Source organism: Myotis lucifugus, unplaced genomic scaffold (genome assembly GCF_000147115.1).
Source record: "Myotis lucifugus unplaced genomic scaffold, Myoluc2.0 scaffold_828, whole genome shotgun sequence".
Classification (NCBI taxonomy): Eukaryota; Metazoa; Chordata; class Mammalia; order Chiroptera; family Vespertilionidae; genus Myotis; species Myotis lucifugus.
The window spans coordinates 138,152-153,440 of record NW_005871876.1 but is presented as its reverse complement, the minus strand read 5'-3'; the positions used below and the strand labels follow the sequence as shown (position 1 = coordinate 153,440).

At 63.2% G+C, this 15,289-nt stretch overlaps 1 protein-coding gene across 4 annotated transcripts in view; it reads right to left on the bottom strand.

The window, feature by feature from the left end:
* Positions 1 to 2,651: 2,651 nt before the first annotated feature.
* Positions 2,652 to 15,289, bottom strand: part of POC1A (POC1 centriolar protein A) — a 36,175-nt gene continuing 23,537 nt past the window's right edge. For 2 of the 4 annotated variants that reach the window (XM_006106442.3, XM_006106443.3), the window contains 2 exons: positions 12,503 to 12,643; positions 2,652 to 3,297 (listed from right to left, as the gene is read on the bottom strand). In XM_006106442.3, the coding sequence (XP_006106504.1) occupies positions 3,199 to 3,297; positions 12,503 to 12,643 (240 nt within the window). In that variant the 3' untranslated portion in view covers positions 2,652 to 3,198. The remainder of the gene's footprint in view (positions 3,298 to 12,502; positions 12,644 to 15,289) is intronic. The other 2 variants (XM_014448432.2, XM_023747274.1) reach the window with 2 other exon arrangements.

The following is a 15,289-nucleotide window of genomic DNA, read 5'->3' as shown; positions in this document are numbered from 1 at the left end:
GAAACGGCTCATGTGGTCAGATGTCTGGTAACCACCATGAACTCTGTGGCCCCGGCCGCACAGCGCAGGAGTGTGGTAAAGGCTCTGACAAGTGCTGCAGGCACATCGCTGCCTTTATTTTGTTCACCTGGCGTTTCCCTGACTCTGCTGACCACAGCAGCGGTTTTCCCACAACCTCTACTCCCAGCTCAGCTCATGGGCCCGTGACCTCGGCGTGTTCTTCGGGGAAAGTGGCCTCACGTTGCCCGGTAGCTGTTCCGCCCAATTTCTCTTCTCTGGACTCCCCTCTGCATTTTCAGATGAGAAGCCGCTCAGAACCCCACAGCCTTCTCTGGCTGTAGAGGCCCGAGGTCTGCTTTTCACAAGGGGCCCCGCTGCCCAGTGGGCTCGGCTGTCCTGCCCGGCCCCGGGGAGGGGCACGATTAACCGGGTGCTGCAGAGCAGGCTGCAGAGGGGCGTCCCCAGCCAGCTCGTGGCCGTGCCCACCCCCGCTCTCCACTTGGGGGCTGTGGACAGGGCCCTCCCCATGTCCAGGCGAGTTGGGTTATGAGCCTGAGAGCCTCCTAATGAGTTCCACATGCAGCGGATGCCTCCGGAGGAAATGGGAAGGGGCTGGGAGGTGGAGGGGGAGGGGCCGGGATTGGAGGAGGAAGCCAGAGGACGAAGGGAGAGGAAAGGGCAGAGGAGGCAAGAGCCCGAAGACTTTATCCCTGGAAGTCCGCCCCCGCCCAAGGCTGACCCCAGCCCCCCAGGTCCCTGCAGAAGGCCCCGGTGGTCTGCTTGGTGTGGGGAGACCCCTTAGAAGGCCCAGGCCTCTCCTTCAGGCAGAAGAGCCCCCCCATCCCTGGCTCCGCTTGGCTGGGTTCTGGGCCGTTAGGGGCAGGACTGTAGGAGGCGGGTGGGAGGGCCCATGGCATGAGGAGGCCCTGGCACCGCCTGTCAGCCAGCAGCCATGGCTCATTCATATTCACCGGCTGCCCCCCCATTACCAGAGCTCAGGGTCACCGAGGCCACTGACTCTGCCCGCCCTAACCCACACCTTCGCCTGCCCGCCCCGCTACCTGGTGGGCAGGGAGGTCAGGCTTGTGGGCTGGCGGCCCCATCCTCCCTCCCTGTCCAGTGGGGCCGTGCACGGGCACCCAGATTGCCTGGCATCTGAAGCCTCCTTAGGGAAAGGCTGTGTGGGCGCCAGGCTGGCGTGTGGGGTGGGGTGCTCAGGGGCGGTTAGGAAGTGGAGCCTGAGGGCCTCATGGGGGACAATGGGTCGCCCTCGCAGGAGCCCCAAGTTTCTGGCGACATGACCTGTCAGCTTGGAGTGGGCCTTGTGGCCGGCAGGACTCTGATGCTGGGGCCCTGGCCTTCAGCCCCACCTCAGCCGCCTCCCAGGTCGTGGTCCGGAGCCCAGCAGGGACAAAGCCTGCTCGTAGAACTTTGTGCAAATTGAGCAAATCTTCCTGGCACCCCATGTTATGAGCAGGAGGCCGAAGCACAAACTGGTGAGGTCAGAGCATTCTTGGCAGTGGGAATGGCAGGTGTAAAGGCCCTGGGGTTGGAACTGGCCTGCTGTGGCCGGAGGGACATGAGGGGAGTGGCCGGTGGTTGGAGACGGGGGTGGGGATCCAGGAGGTGTCATGGCTGTGGTGGGTGCTGTGGCCGCTGGAAGGCGTCGAGCAGGGATGTCATGAGCTGTCCCACAAGCTTTCTTTTTAGTGTGTGTTTTAATCTCACAGACTCAGGCTGCTATCAGGGTCAGGACAGCCACATGGAGGGGATGACAAGGCTGGCCCCACAGCTGCGTGCCCTCTGAGCAGACTTGGGGTTGCCCAGACTCCCTGTGAAAGCCTCCAGGGATGGGGAGGCCATGACCGCCGCACGGCTGAAGGCTCTGACCTGCCCACTGGCAGGTCACCCCACACCCCCAGGACCCCAGCCTCCTCCCCGCCCACTGCTCGCAGGAGCACGTCATAACAGCAGCCCGTCCTAGTGGGGCTGGTGGGGGTGGGGGCCTCCTACAGCACCTGCCAGGCCGGTTAGTGCAGCACCCAGCTTGTAGCCACCTGCAGGGGGCTCATCACCACCACTTACCACAAGAACCTGAGGCTCAGAGAGGTCATGCTGTCACGTGGAGGTCACACAGCGGGCCAAAGGCAGGGGCAGAGCTGGAGCCGGAGCCAGCCTCGGCTCCCCACTCAGCTGGAGGCGGCAGCTGCCTCATCTTGTCGCTCAGCTCCCACCTGGACCTCACTAGCTCAGTGGCTCTGACACCCCCCACCACCAAGGACAGGGGTGTGGGAGGATGAAACCCTCCCAGGCTGGCTGGGCCCCAAGCCCAGTGCTGAAGGCATGGACATCAGGCACAGGAAACACCGGCGGGCTTTCCCACAGAGGCAGGGGGCGGGGCCTCTGGAAACCCCGGGAGCCAATGGGAATCAGGTGCCTGAGGGGGGGAGGGAAGCTGGGGGGCAGCCAGGGAGGGGTGGTGTGCAGGGTCTCCCACTGTCCTTGCTCCCCAACACCCGGAACGGCGGCAAACAAGGGTGTCCTGGCCTCAGAGGGACTCTTGCAGGGACGCCCCAGGGCCATTTTTGCCGTCTGGGCCCTGGGAGGGGGTTGCTGAGGCCTTACTTAGAATGAGCCATTTCTTCAACAACCTCAGTAAAGTCCGCTTTAATTTTCAGATTCATTTGCCTGGTGCACACAGAGGGAGAAACCAAAGCCACCACAGGCCAGCGTGCTTGTCCCTGGACCCGCTGCGTCAGATGGGCCCGCACAGGCGTCCGTCCGAGTCAGAGAAGACTCAGGCTCACCCACCCAGGATCCACGTCTAGGCTGATGGCGGGAACAGTGGGCACATGGCAGAGAGAAGGACAGGCCCCACAAGCTGAGGGAGCCGGGGGGCTTGGGGCCACTCCTCAGGGAGCTGGGCTCTCAGGACAGCTCCGAAGCAGCAAACATTTCCAAGTGGCTCCTCCACGGAACCGGACGTGTCCCTCATGCCTGGGCACTGCGCCGTGTCGACGGGCGTCCATGGCCAGGCGGGGCCTCCAGGGGCGGGCAGCAGGGTGGGCAGAGGCACGACCCTGGGCTTGGGCGGACCTGATTCCTGCAGAGTTGAACCCCGTTTATTTACCCGAGTCCCACAGTACAAACCCCGGCCCACCATCCCCCGAATCAACCGGCTCCTGATTCCACCCCCGATCACGGTGTCACTCTCTGCATGATTAGCTGCTGGTTCTCCAGGCACTGCTTCAGCTTGTCCTCCGTCAGCGTCAGCCGCTGCTCCAGGATGCAGACCGTCTGCAACACAACAGGGAGCAGGCTCAGGGGGTGCGGCCACCGGCTGCCCGGGACCCGGCAGCCAACCCCGCCGCTGTCCCAAGGCCAGCTGTCGGCTCTGCCCACCCAGGGTCCTGCCCTCCTGCCCACCCCTCCCAGCTCTGGATGGCTGTTCTCTGATGTTGTGGGCCCGGCAAGACACGGGAGGGAAAGGAGGGGGCGGGCCCCACAGCCCTTGTCACTCCCCAGACAACCACGGTCCGGAATCCCTGGCCCTGGTGGCCTGGCGTTTAGACTGGAGTCTGGGGGCAGAGCCACCTCCTCACTGGGACCAGCTGTCCACGAACAACCGGACACCAGCCACCACCTTCATTCCAAAGGTGAGGGCATGGTGCCCACAAACAAAGGCTCCCCCCACCGGGGCCACCCACCCCTCAGGCCCGGGACCAGTGCAGGAAGGGGCCGCCTTGGGGAGGCTCTAGTCTAACTCATCTCTGAGCCGTTTGCTCCGCGGTGACGGTGACGGGAGGGTGGCGCTGAGCTCACAGCGGTCCTGGAGCCCGAGGTGACAGCACGGGGCCAGCTGTTGGCTTGGCCCACAAGGCCTGTCACCACGACGGCTTCCGGAGGCTGAGCCCTTGCTCCCAGCACGCCCGGCACGATGGCTGGCCTCCAGCGCCCGCAGCTGCTGGGGCTGCGCGTCCTTCGTGGGCCAGGGCCAGTCTTGCAGACGTGGCCCGGCTGGCGTGGCTCAGTGGTTGAGCATCAACCCATGAACCAGGAGGTCGCCCATTCAATTCCTGGTCAGGGCACAGGCCCAGGTTGCAGGCTCGATCCCCAGGGGGGCCGTGCAGGAGGCAGCCGATGGATGTTTATATGTATCTTTCCCTTCCTCTCTCTCTAGAAATAAAGAAATAAGACTCATGGACCCGCGCTGGCTCAGGAGTGTCGGCAGAGGGACAGTGGGTCTGAGTGCTCCCTAGAGGGCCTGCCTCACCTGTCACCGCACCCCAGCCCTGCTCAGCCCGACCCCGGCCGGCCATGTTTGCGCCCCCACTGAGGGAGCCTGTGCGTGCCAGGCCCACACCCAGCACTGGCCAGTCTACTGCGGGCAGGCATCGAAATGGGCCAGATAAGAAACAGGACTTTCTATGAATTTTCCCTGTTTGTGGCTTTCCCAAGAGGTTTCGCCACCTTCCTCGAGGGCTCCGAGAGGCACTGGGCCTCGGTCCAGTCCCTTCGCTTAATGAAGCGCCGAGACCTCTGGGAGGGAGCGTCCCACTCAGGCTGCTGTGAATCCTCCCAGCGCCCACACCCCGGGCAGCAGGGGCCCGCATCCCTGGCCGCAGGGGCCCGCACCCCCCCCCCCAGCTGCAGGGGCCCGCACCCCTGGCCGCAGGGCAGGCCTGGGAAGTGCTGCGGTGGACTGTGAGGCGACCCCGAGAGGCAGAGCTGAACTGAGGCAGCGGGGGAGGGTCTGCATCTCGTAAATGTGGTGGAAACAGCTCCTGGCTGGTCCAGACCAACCCGCATTCCTCAAGTTTCCACTGGCTGCTGAGACACTCAGTGAGCCAAGCTTCAGAATCATTCTTCATCCAGACTTTTTCCGACAGCCCCGACTCCAGGCCGCAGCGGGGAGCCAGCCGCCTCTCCTTCCCTGGCCCTCCCTCCAGGGACCCACTTTCCACACGTGGAGGCAGTGGATGCCGGGCCACAAAGGGGGGAGGTACTGAGGGAGACGGTGGGGACCAAAACCAAGATCATGAGCCAGGGGTGTCCAGCATGACCCCCCAGGGAAATCCTCCTGGGAGAGGCTGCCAGGGCGTCTGAGGGGAGCGCTGTCCTCTGTCCTCTTTGGGGCGGCATTACCAGGGCCCGGGCTCCTCCCTCACGGCTCAAGGTGCGTCAGATGCTTCCTCTGACACCTGAAGGGCCTCCGAGTGCAGCACAAAAATAACTGTTTATTTTTAGCCCCCAAAGAGCCATAGCGAGGCCCAAAGAAGCTGCCGCAACGCCAGTCATCAGCGGCTGTCGGCATCAGGCCCGACTCCGAGTGGGGAGCACAAGGCAGGGGCCCGGCAGACCCTGCTCCGGGCCTCTCGGCCTCTTCTCTCTGGGCATGGAGTTTCCAGGAGGCTGCCCACGACGGGCTCAGGGTCCTCGGGGCTCTGGGACTCAGAACAGGGGAGCCCCGCGCCCACAGTCCCCCACACCCACCCATGGCTCAAACTGGCCAGTCCGGATGCCCTGTGCGGGCCTGGGCCTGGGTGTGGGTCTGCTGGCCTCCAAGTGACTGAGGGCGAGCCGCCACTCCTGGCGTGTGCGACAGGCGCTCAGGTGTGTGGGCGACTCTGGACATCAGGTGCTGGGAGGCCCCGCGGGGTGCAGGGCCGAGCTGTGAGGGGCTCGGGGGCATGGCTGTGGCCAGGATCCTCCCTGGGCTCCCGGGTGCAGGGAGGGAGTCAGGTGTGCCCTGAGGAGGACCCCAGTCGGGAGAGGGAGCGGCCAAGGCCCTTTATGCCTCCCTGTCCCTGTCCAGCCGCGCGTGGCGCTCTCCCTGGGCTGGGCCGCCTTCCCTCTGTGCCCCGCCTCCCAGCCCCCACTGCCTCTCGCCCGGCTTCCTCTGGAGGTGGGTCTGTCCTTATCCTCTGGCAGCTCTTGCTCAGTTCTCACTTCCACTTCCTGTTCAGGCCTCTTTCTCACCCCCTTTTCATGAATGGCTGTTTGGGGTGCAGGGTGTCAGTCTGGCCACGGGGACTGGGCTCCGAGGAGAGCCTGGGCCCCTGGCATGACCTCCTGCTCTGGGGCTGATGCCTGGCTGGCAGCCCTGGAAGGAGAGCTCCGACTGTGATGGGGGTTTGGAGGCCACTGGTCACAAGATCTCATTAAGTTTCCTGAGCCATTAAACTTTTAAAAATGCTTTTAAAATGAAATTCAAATGGTGAGTTAAAAAAGACACTCCGAGGTGAGTAGAGGGAAACGCATTCCAAATAAAATACAGCAGGTGCAAAGGCCCTGGGGCAGAGAAGAACATGACCGTCTTAGAAGTGCCTGGAGACCAGAGGGGTTGAAGAGGGAGGGAATGTGGTGGCCACAGGAAGGTGGAGAGGGCTCCAGGGCTCTCAGCCCAAAGGGACAGGAAAGGGAAGCCTCTACTCCCTGGCCTGCCCCCGACTCAGGTCTGAGCAGGCGGAGCCAGGGAGGATGGTGTCCTGCAGGCCGGTGGCCAGTTTTTGGAGCGCTGGCTCCGGAGTGAGCTCTGGGGAAGGGGCTTGGCCTGGGACTGACCAGGCTGCCCAGCCCCACCATCGGCAGTGAGCGAACAGGCATTTCCACGCTGACCAAGGGCGCGCCCTCCAAGCCAGGTCCTTCCAGCAGCTGCTCCTCCTCCCACAGCCACTGCCACCACCTCCTGCGTGTGCCCCACGAGCTGATGTAGTGGGAGAACTGGAGCCGTCGCTTCTACAAAGCCTGAGGGGCCAAGGGCCACCCACCGGCCCCCTGACGTCACCCACTCCCACCCGCCTCTCAGGTGCCTGCCACGTGCAGCAAACAAGACTGGCTCCCATGGCTCCCAGGCACTGGCGCGGCCACAGGATCGGTCCTGTCTGGGCTGGCTGTGGGCAGAGCTGCTCCCCCAGGATTGACACATTTTGAGGAAGGAGGAAAGAATGATGATCAGCCAGCCACTCTGTCTGCGTCTCTCAGATCTCTGGCCAGGGCCTGACAAAATGCTTCTGCGGGCGCAGCCTGGCTCTCAGCTCCCACTGACCCCTAATCCCGCCATCTCGGGACTTCTCCGCACCCACATCCTGCTCCAAGCAGGGCCCTGCGTGGGAACCGCCGAGACCCTTAGATTAGCACTGGTTCTATGGACCAAGTTCCCTCCTGGAGCATGGGCACAGGCGACACAGAGGTGGACAGGGCGGCTGGGCCAGATGACGATAGAGGCGCAGGGCCGCCCTCCGTCCACATGCCACCACCTCAAGCACCTGCTGGGCCGGGGGCACAGTGGTGAGGGGAACCGAGACTGCCCTGGAAGGTGCCAGGGCCACGTGTGGGCAGAAGCTCAGATTGAGAGAAGTGTGTTGGGCAGAGGCAGTCGCTGGGCAGAGGCCAGGGAGATGGGGAGCTCAGCAGGGGCTGACGGGGGTGAAAACAATACCACGGTCAGACCCCATCCGAGACCCTCTGGCCGCCGTGTCCGGCAGGACACCTCTCCCCCAGCTGGCTCCTCCTGCCCCAGGCGGCCCCCAGTCCCCATCCTGACACTTCGCCTTCCTGGTGATTCCTGGGGCCTCCACATTGCTCTGCCATGTCCTTGCCCTTCTGACAGCTCTGGCATTCGGATGGTGGCATTCACCTGGCACTAAAGGCCTGTGCTGCCTGTGGCTGTGTTCTTCCTGCCCAAATCCCGCCCACCTGGACCCTACTCCAGTCCGCTGCCCGAGAAGTCCTGCAGGTCGCAGCCCCAGCCTCAGGAGCTTGCTGCGCCTCCCAGCACATCCCGGGTGTAGCGCGGCGGTGGGTCCTTGGGAAGTGCTGTCAGGGTGTCTCCTAGTCCCCATCTAGTCATGTCTGGTGAGCCACGGGTTCCAGAGCTGTAGAGCCAGGGTTCGAATCTGAACCTGACCACTAACTTGCTGAGTGGACTCGGCTTCAGATCCCTCATCTGTCCACTCGTAGGGCACTGTGATCCTATACTAACAGCCAATATTTACGTGGCACTTGTCTGTGCCAGGTTGGGCACAGGGCTGCAACATGGCTCCCCACCTCTTAACCTCACGAGGGCCATGGCTGAGCTGGGCTCTTGGGGGAGCTCTGGGCCCCGATGGGGCGTGATGAGGCCCGGAACACGCCAGCTTGTGGTCAGGCCTGGGAGGGTTGGAACCATTGGGGCACGTGTGGTCTGGCTGCTTCTGTGACGGAAAGTTCCCTTTAATCATTTCCAGGCTTGCAGTTGATTTGTGCTCCTCCTAGCCCCTCAACACAGGAGCCAGAAGGGGGTGCACCCAGGGGAACAGAGGGTCCCAGGTGTCCTGGGTCTCCAGGAGAGGGCAGTCACTCAGCCGCATCACCAGGCACTGGTGCGAGGCCAGAGAAACACCCTGGGGCCAGCCACTGGCTCAACGCCCGTCTCGACTGTGCCACACAGAATGCCGAACTTTCCTCTGGTTTCATTGCAAAAATGGGAAAATGTGGAATTAATCTCCCCTGCAGCATGGCTTGACTTCACTAGGATTCTAAAGATCTAAAACAGATGCAATAAAAGGGGCTCTCTCTGCTGGGGGGCCTAGTGAGCTATCAAAACAAAGGGGCTGCTGGGCCCAGCGCCTGCCCGGCTCCGGCTGCTCCAGCTCTGTGGCTCACTGCATGTCTGTGCTTGTGCGCGCGCACGAGCAGGGCTGGCCCACTGCCTCTCAGCCTCAGTGGGAGACATGGTCTCCAGCCCAGGGGCAAAGGCCAGCCCTCCAGTCTCCTGCCGCTGCCTGATGGCAGCAGCACAGGGCGGTTTCCTTGCTCCCCACTGGCCTCCTGCTCCCAGCCCAGCTCCTCCATGATAGGTGCACGCTGAGTGCTGAGTGCCTGAGCCCTGGGGACGGAGGGCAGGCCCTGAACCAGCTGCCCAGGTCCAAAGGCAGCCCTTGTTGGTCGGCGAGCCCGCCTGGCTGGGGTCTGGGACCTGGCGGGCTGGAGAGGAGACACTGGCGGGCGGGCTGGAGGGGCCCCGCCAGCTGGCCTGGGAGGGAGGAAACTCCTGGCCTCCGCAGGAAGGGGGTGCGCCCTGGGGGGCAGGAGTCCAGGAAGTGCGGTTCCTCCCCTCCCACCTCAGGACTGACTTGAGGACTAAATGCTCCGAGGCCTCCACTTCCCAGGGAAGGAGTGGAGACTCCTCTCGTGCTGACGCCTGACACGCTCCCTTGCCCAGGATCCCACAGCTGCTGCACGAAAACCGGTTCCTCCTCTAAAGCAATTCCTCCTCATCTCTCTGGGCTCAACAACTGTCTTTTTAACGGGCCCTTTGCCCCACAGTCTGCTGCTAACAACACACAACGAGTTTGTCCCTGGAGCCCCACGTGATCTCAGGGCACAGGGCTTCTCTGCGGGCCTGCATCCCGGCCCCACCTCTGCGGAGGTCAGCTCTGCGGGAAGCAGCGAGACGCCATCTTCTATTGCGGATTAGCCACGGGATTAGGGAACCTTGACTAATTTACCTTCCTCGTGGCCTTACAGCAGTGATGGCGAACCTTTTGAGCTCGGCGTGCCAGCATTTTGAAAAACCCTAACTTAACTCTGGTGCCGTGTCACATATAGAAACTTTTTGATATTTGCAACCATAGTAAAACAAAGACTTATATTTTTGATATTTATTTGATATATTTAAATGCCATTTAACAAAGAAAAATCAACCAAAAAAATGAGTTCGCGTGTCACCTCTGACACGCGTGTCATAGGTTCACCATCACTGCCTTACAGCAACTCCTTTTAAATAAACACAGGCTTTTCCACATCATCCCCACAGGAGAAGCTATAAAAAGTGGGTTCACTCCCCCCACCCTAGAAAACTGGATGCTCCGGGACCCGTGGGGCGCTGTGCACCAGGAGGACCTGAACCCCATGCCGCCGACACTGGGTGCATTCAAGCTCCTCCTCTCTGTGTCAGCTGCACGCAGGCCCCCAGGGAGCCAAGTGCCTGATGGGCAGGCCCCAGGGTGTGGGGCGCTGGTCACTGCTCAGCCACAGGCTCTGCTGTGCTCTGACGCTAAGGCGAGTCCCAACAGGGCTGCGCACGCGGAAACCTTGGCCTTGGCCACCTCTGCACCTGTTTCTTCAGAGGCTGACCTGTCCAACCATCCGTATCAAGGATTCATTTTCCAGGACCTCGTAAAACACAACTGTCCTGAGTCAGAGACACGCGTGGTGGCTCCGTGGACCTGGGAGAGGTGGCGCAGCAGACAGGCCAGGCTGTGACCCCGTGAACCACTGGCGGGAAACGGCCTTCCGTGGCCAGTTTTCTGGACACACCAGCTGGGCCCAGACAGCTCTCCGAAATGCCATGTCCTCCCACCTTCAATGCTCCCTTCTGCTGCTTCTCCATCCAGCTGTGACTACTGTGGGTCAGGCCAGCCTGGACAGCCCTCTGCAGAGCGGGGAGGCGGCAGGCCCGCCCGTAGCTGTCCCCCGGACCAGCTCAGACCATGCAGGCCCGCTTGGGGCTGCCTGTCTCCCCACAGTACTCACATAGCCCCTTCCCACGCCTGGGCTTGGCCCTTCCTTGGAGGGCATGGGGGTCCCCAGGAGAGCGAGAGCAAATCTCCTGGAGTCCCCGCTCCCCTCCTCCCTGCCACCTTCCCCAGCCCCAGGCCTGCTGGGGCCGCACAGGAGAACCTGAGACGCCTGACCATTCCCAGGCCCCAGAGGTAACGCAGCCATCGCCAGCCCATCAGGCGGGGGGGCCCTTGCGCTGCAGCTCGTCTGGGAGGGGAGCTTTCTGTCACGGCGCAGACGATGGAAGACAGAGCTGCCACCCAGCCCCCAGCGCTTCTGCCTGTGCAAAGCCAGGGGAGCCTGCGGGTAAACTGCCACAAAGAGACGGGGCTGGGAACCGCTGGAGTCAGACGCCGAGTCCCTGCTCCCGGGAGCAGCTCTAACAGAGGAGTCTCTCCTGATTGAGACTCTGGCCCGAGGGCAGCCCTATCCGGGAGGGAGGATGGCAGACCCAGGCCGGCCAGGTGGCCACATGTGCTCATGTGGAGGCCTGCTCCTGTGCACACAGCACCCACCACCCCTGCCTGTGACACTGCCGCCTGCAAGTGAGGCAGAGTCTGCACACACACACACACACACACACACACACACACACACACGGGGACCATGGGGGGCAGGGGGTGGATGACTCACGCTATCCCTTCCCAACAAGCTGGTCTGGGCACACCTGGAGGACTGAGCTCGGCCACCTTCCCACCAGTGGGGAACGAGACGCCTCGCCTGAGTAGCCCATCCAATAGGGACCTGCCAGGACCACGGGGGTGGGGAGGGGGGTCATGGTGTCTCGAAGCAAACGGGCCACCCTCGCCAACTCCCGGAGCCAGCTTCTCAGTTACGACCATTCCAACTGCTAACACGTAAAGAGCCTTCCACGCGTAAAAAGGTGCTTCCAGGGTGCACCCCCTTACTGCTAACACGTAACGAGCCCCAAAACAGCGACGGGAGCATTTTTAGCGTTTTACTCCTCTGGATCCAAGGGCGCTATTTTTAACCATCTTCTCAGACTTTGGAGTCTGTCCTCCGAGGTTCTAATGGAGTCTACCTCCCGGCCCCTCCCCCGACAAGGCTGCAGAGAGCACGTGGCAGCGCAGCTCTGACAGGACAGGTCGGGGGGCCTGTTCAGTCTCAGCGCCTGCTCCCCTCCGGGCACGGGCCTTCTCAGGCTTACAGGCTCCAGATGTCTGACAATGAGCGCAGGCCCACCCACCGACGCCACCGACGCCAGCCTTGCCCTCCTGCCCTTCCTTCCATGGGCCCAGGTGTGCAGTCCCAGCTGGGACACTGGGACACGCTGGGGGCCGTGTGACACAGGGGGCTTCCTCCCTTGCTCCAGGCCCAGAGGCAGGAATGAGGCCGTGGCCCTGTGTCCATTTCGTCACAGACTCAAGGGTCCTTTGCGTCCCTCCCACACCCTCACTCTACCCAAGCTGAACCGAGAGAGAGGGGTCTGCACCCGAAGCCAAGGGGGGAAGGGGCCCGAGGACCTTTAAACCTTGCCTTGTCCACCCCCACCCCCATCTGCCCCACACCTGCCACGCGGGGCTTGGCTCGTGGCCTGGACGTGCAGGCGGGCTGCTCCCTCGGCCAGGACGCTGCTCCCCAGGATGAGCTGCCCCGCTGGCCTCCGCACTGCTGGCCGCCACCTCGTCAGGGCCCTGCACTGAAGCTACTGCCCTACAGGCCCCACCAGCGTGGAACGACCCACAAACGCTCCACAGGGCCGGCCCTCGTCTGTCCTGTGATGAGGGTGGTCAGTGCCACAGCGCACCAGGGCCAGGCACAGGCCAACACCTCCTTCAACACTCACCGCGAACACGGGAGGCAGAGCCCACGACCACGCCCCTCACAGACACACACCAGGTGGCTCCGAGGATAAGGGCAGTGCCAGTTGGAACCAGAGCCGGGGCTCCCCACCTTGACTGCGGCCGAGTGCAGACGTGGTGGCGGCGTGGCCTACCTGGGTGAGGACGTCCAGCTGGCCCACGATGTGCTCCAGCGTGCTGGTCAGCGCCTGCGGCGTGCTGGCGGGCTCCCTCGGCGCGCTCTGCACCGACTCCTGGCTCCTGGCTCTGCCCGGGACGTGGAAGTCCACTTCTGGCTAAAGACAACGAAAGGAAGGGAGCCCTCAGTCTTGCTGAGCGTGGAGGGAACACTGAGCGAGGGGTCCCCCGTCCGAAGGGAAGGGCTGGGAACACCACCAGCAAATGGAGGAACAAATCCCAATGTTCAGGAGGAACGGCCACAGGCGGGGCCCCACCCCGGGCGCACCCTCTGTCGCCTCCCCTCTGAGCAGCGACCACGAGTGAGGAGGCTTGAGGGGCAGGAGGGGAGCAGGTGGGCCGGAGAGCGTCCTCAGGTGCTGGAGGCCCTGGGCTGCTCCTGACGGGGCTGGGGTTTCTGCCAAAGATCTTCAGACCCCAAATGCAGAAGACGTCATTCCCCAAGCCCACACACTCGGGCAAGTGGCTTCAGGAGACTCGTGCCGGTCCACAGGGTGGCCCCCGAGCCACTGTCCCGCGGACACTGCAGTAGGTCCCGTTTGGTCTGGGAACCCACAATCCCTCTGTGGGCTTGCCCCCTGTGGGAGGGGCGTGCTCGATGAGGCTCACCCTCTCGGCTGCCCCAGCAACCCACTAAGGCAGCCATGCTGGGCGCGGGGCATCCACATGCTACCATGTCAGGCCGCTTCGCCAGTCCTCCAGGGCTCCACCACCTTAGGAAGCAAACTCCAGCCCCCGACAAGGCGCCCTGCGCGGGCCTGCCTCCTCCCGCAGCTCCCCTCTGCCTCTGCACCCTCACACCCAGCTCTGAGGGCCTCTGCGTGGGGAGGGCCCACTCCCCCTCCCACTCCCCTGCTCTGAGCAGCCCCCCTCCATCCCTTTGCAGCCCCGCATTCCGGATCAGAAGCCCTCTGAGCTCCCGCACACCTGGGGCCGCCCGCCCCCCCCCCGCCCGACCCCGGCTACCTCTCAGGGCCAGGACATGGAGCAGGACGCAGCGATGCCGGCCTGCCCACGGCCTGTCACCCACCATGTCTGTGTCCCTCTCCGTCTCCTGCCAGCTCTCGTCACTCCTCTGCCCTCTAACCCAGCACAGCCCTGGGCTCCAAGCTGGCCAACTGCCCACGCACCACGGAGCCCCGGCGACCTGCGTGTTTTCCTTTATTAGGAACGCCCCCTAATCTCATAGATAACAAACTCTTGAGAGCATATGGATTTGAACTTGGAAAATGCAGGCCCTGGTGGTTCAAGAGAACTTAATGTGAGACACAAGCCAGAGGGATTCTTGAAAACAGCGGGGCACCGTGTCCAACACCCGCGACCTGCACGTCCGCTAGGGCGCCGTGCCACGCAGTGAGACCTCAGCCCACGGGGCTGGGCCGTTCCCGCCTCCAGGGGTCGGTGCACTCAGACCTGAACGCCAGGCGTCATCCCAGAAGCCTCGACGGGCCTTCACCTCAGCCACGGCCCTCAGACCCAGGCGGTTTTCCAGGAAGAGCCTGGCGACACGCGAGCTCATACTGACAGGCCACGGGGCCTCCACCTTCTGTCTGTGAAATGGGGGGGACCCTGCCTCAGGGCTGGGCCACCACGCCCGGGGCCCAAGTCCCGTCACGAGGCCCGTGGCTCCCTCAGGAAGGGCCAGGAGAGGAAGAGTGGGAGCCGTCCCCTGCACCGACAGCTGGTGTCTTCGAGGAGTGCTCAGGCGACACTCCGCTGCATGGGGAGGAGGGAGAGAAGTTCTGAGTGTTTCTGCAGAATGGCCCAGAACCCGCCGCACTGGCTGCTGGAGGCACAGTGGGGGGACGATGGGAGCGGGTGGGGTGGGGGGACAGCCTGCGGGAACCATGTTCCCATCTACTCCGAGCTTTCACAACAGAGGAAACTGAGGCTCAGACAGGACATGGCTGTGGGGAGGCACCAGCCTCAAGCCTCACTCCCAAGTCCCAGGTCCTGCAGCTGGCTTCTCCTCTGACCACGCTACCCCGTCCCCGTCTCCCCTTCAGCAGGACTCGGCCTGTCTCTGCTTCCTGTCCACACTCAGCAGACATCACAGCCTGAGCGCAGGCCGCCTGCACGGGAAGAGGCACTCGCTGCTGTGAACTTGCCAGCGATGGGGCACGATGCACACACGTCACCTCATTCCACCTGTACAAGGGCCCCTCACAGCAGGCATCGGGACCGTATTTTTCAGGTGGGGAAGCAGGCTCAGGGAGGGTGAATAACTTGCTCTAAGTCACCCAGGAAATGACAGAGCTGGGGTCCGAACCCCAAATACAGGCAGTTCCTGAACATCAGGCAGTTTTGCTTCCATGGGCCCAGCTGCTCTTACACCCAGCCCCTGGGTCTAACACTCTGGGTCACTCCTAGAATGCCAGCCAGGCACAGGGCTGAGCACAGCACAGGCCCCCCACAAACACTCACACTTCAGACAGCCAAGCCCCCCAGCGGCACGCCTGTGCAGTGACACCTCCCAGGCGAAGGGCCCGCAGCCCCGCCCGGCGCCTGGCCTCGCACCTGCACTCCAGCACCGAGAGTGGCATTTCCCCAAGAGCTTAGCAAACAGGCGATAAAGCAGAGATGAGAGGGCGGGCAAGAGTGGGAAGACACCCCTATCGGGGAAACGGCATCAGCGCCCTGCTCAACGTCACAGGGTAGGAGGGGCCTTGCCCGGTGGCGCCTGTCGCGACTGAAATCACACGAACCCACGTGCACACACCTGTGGAGCTGCAGCGACAGGCAGA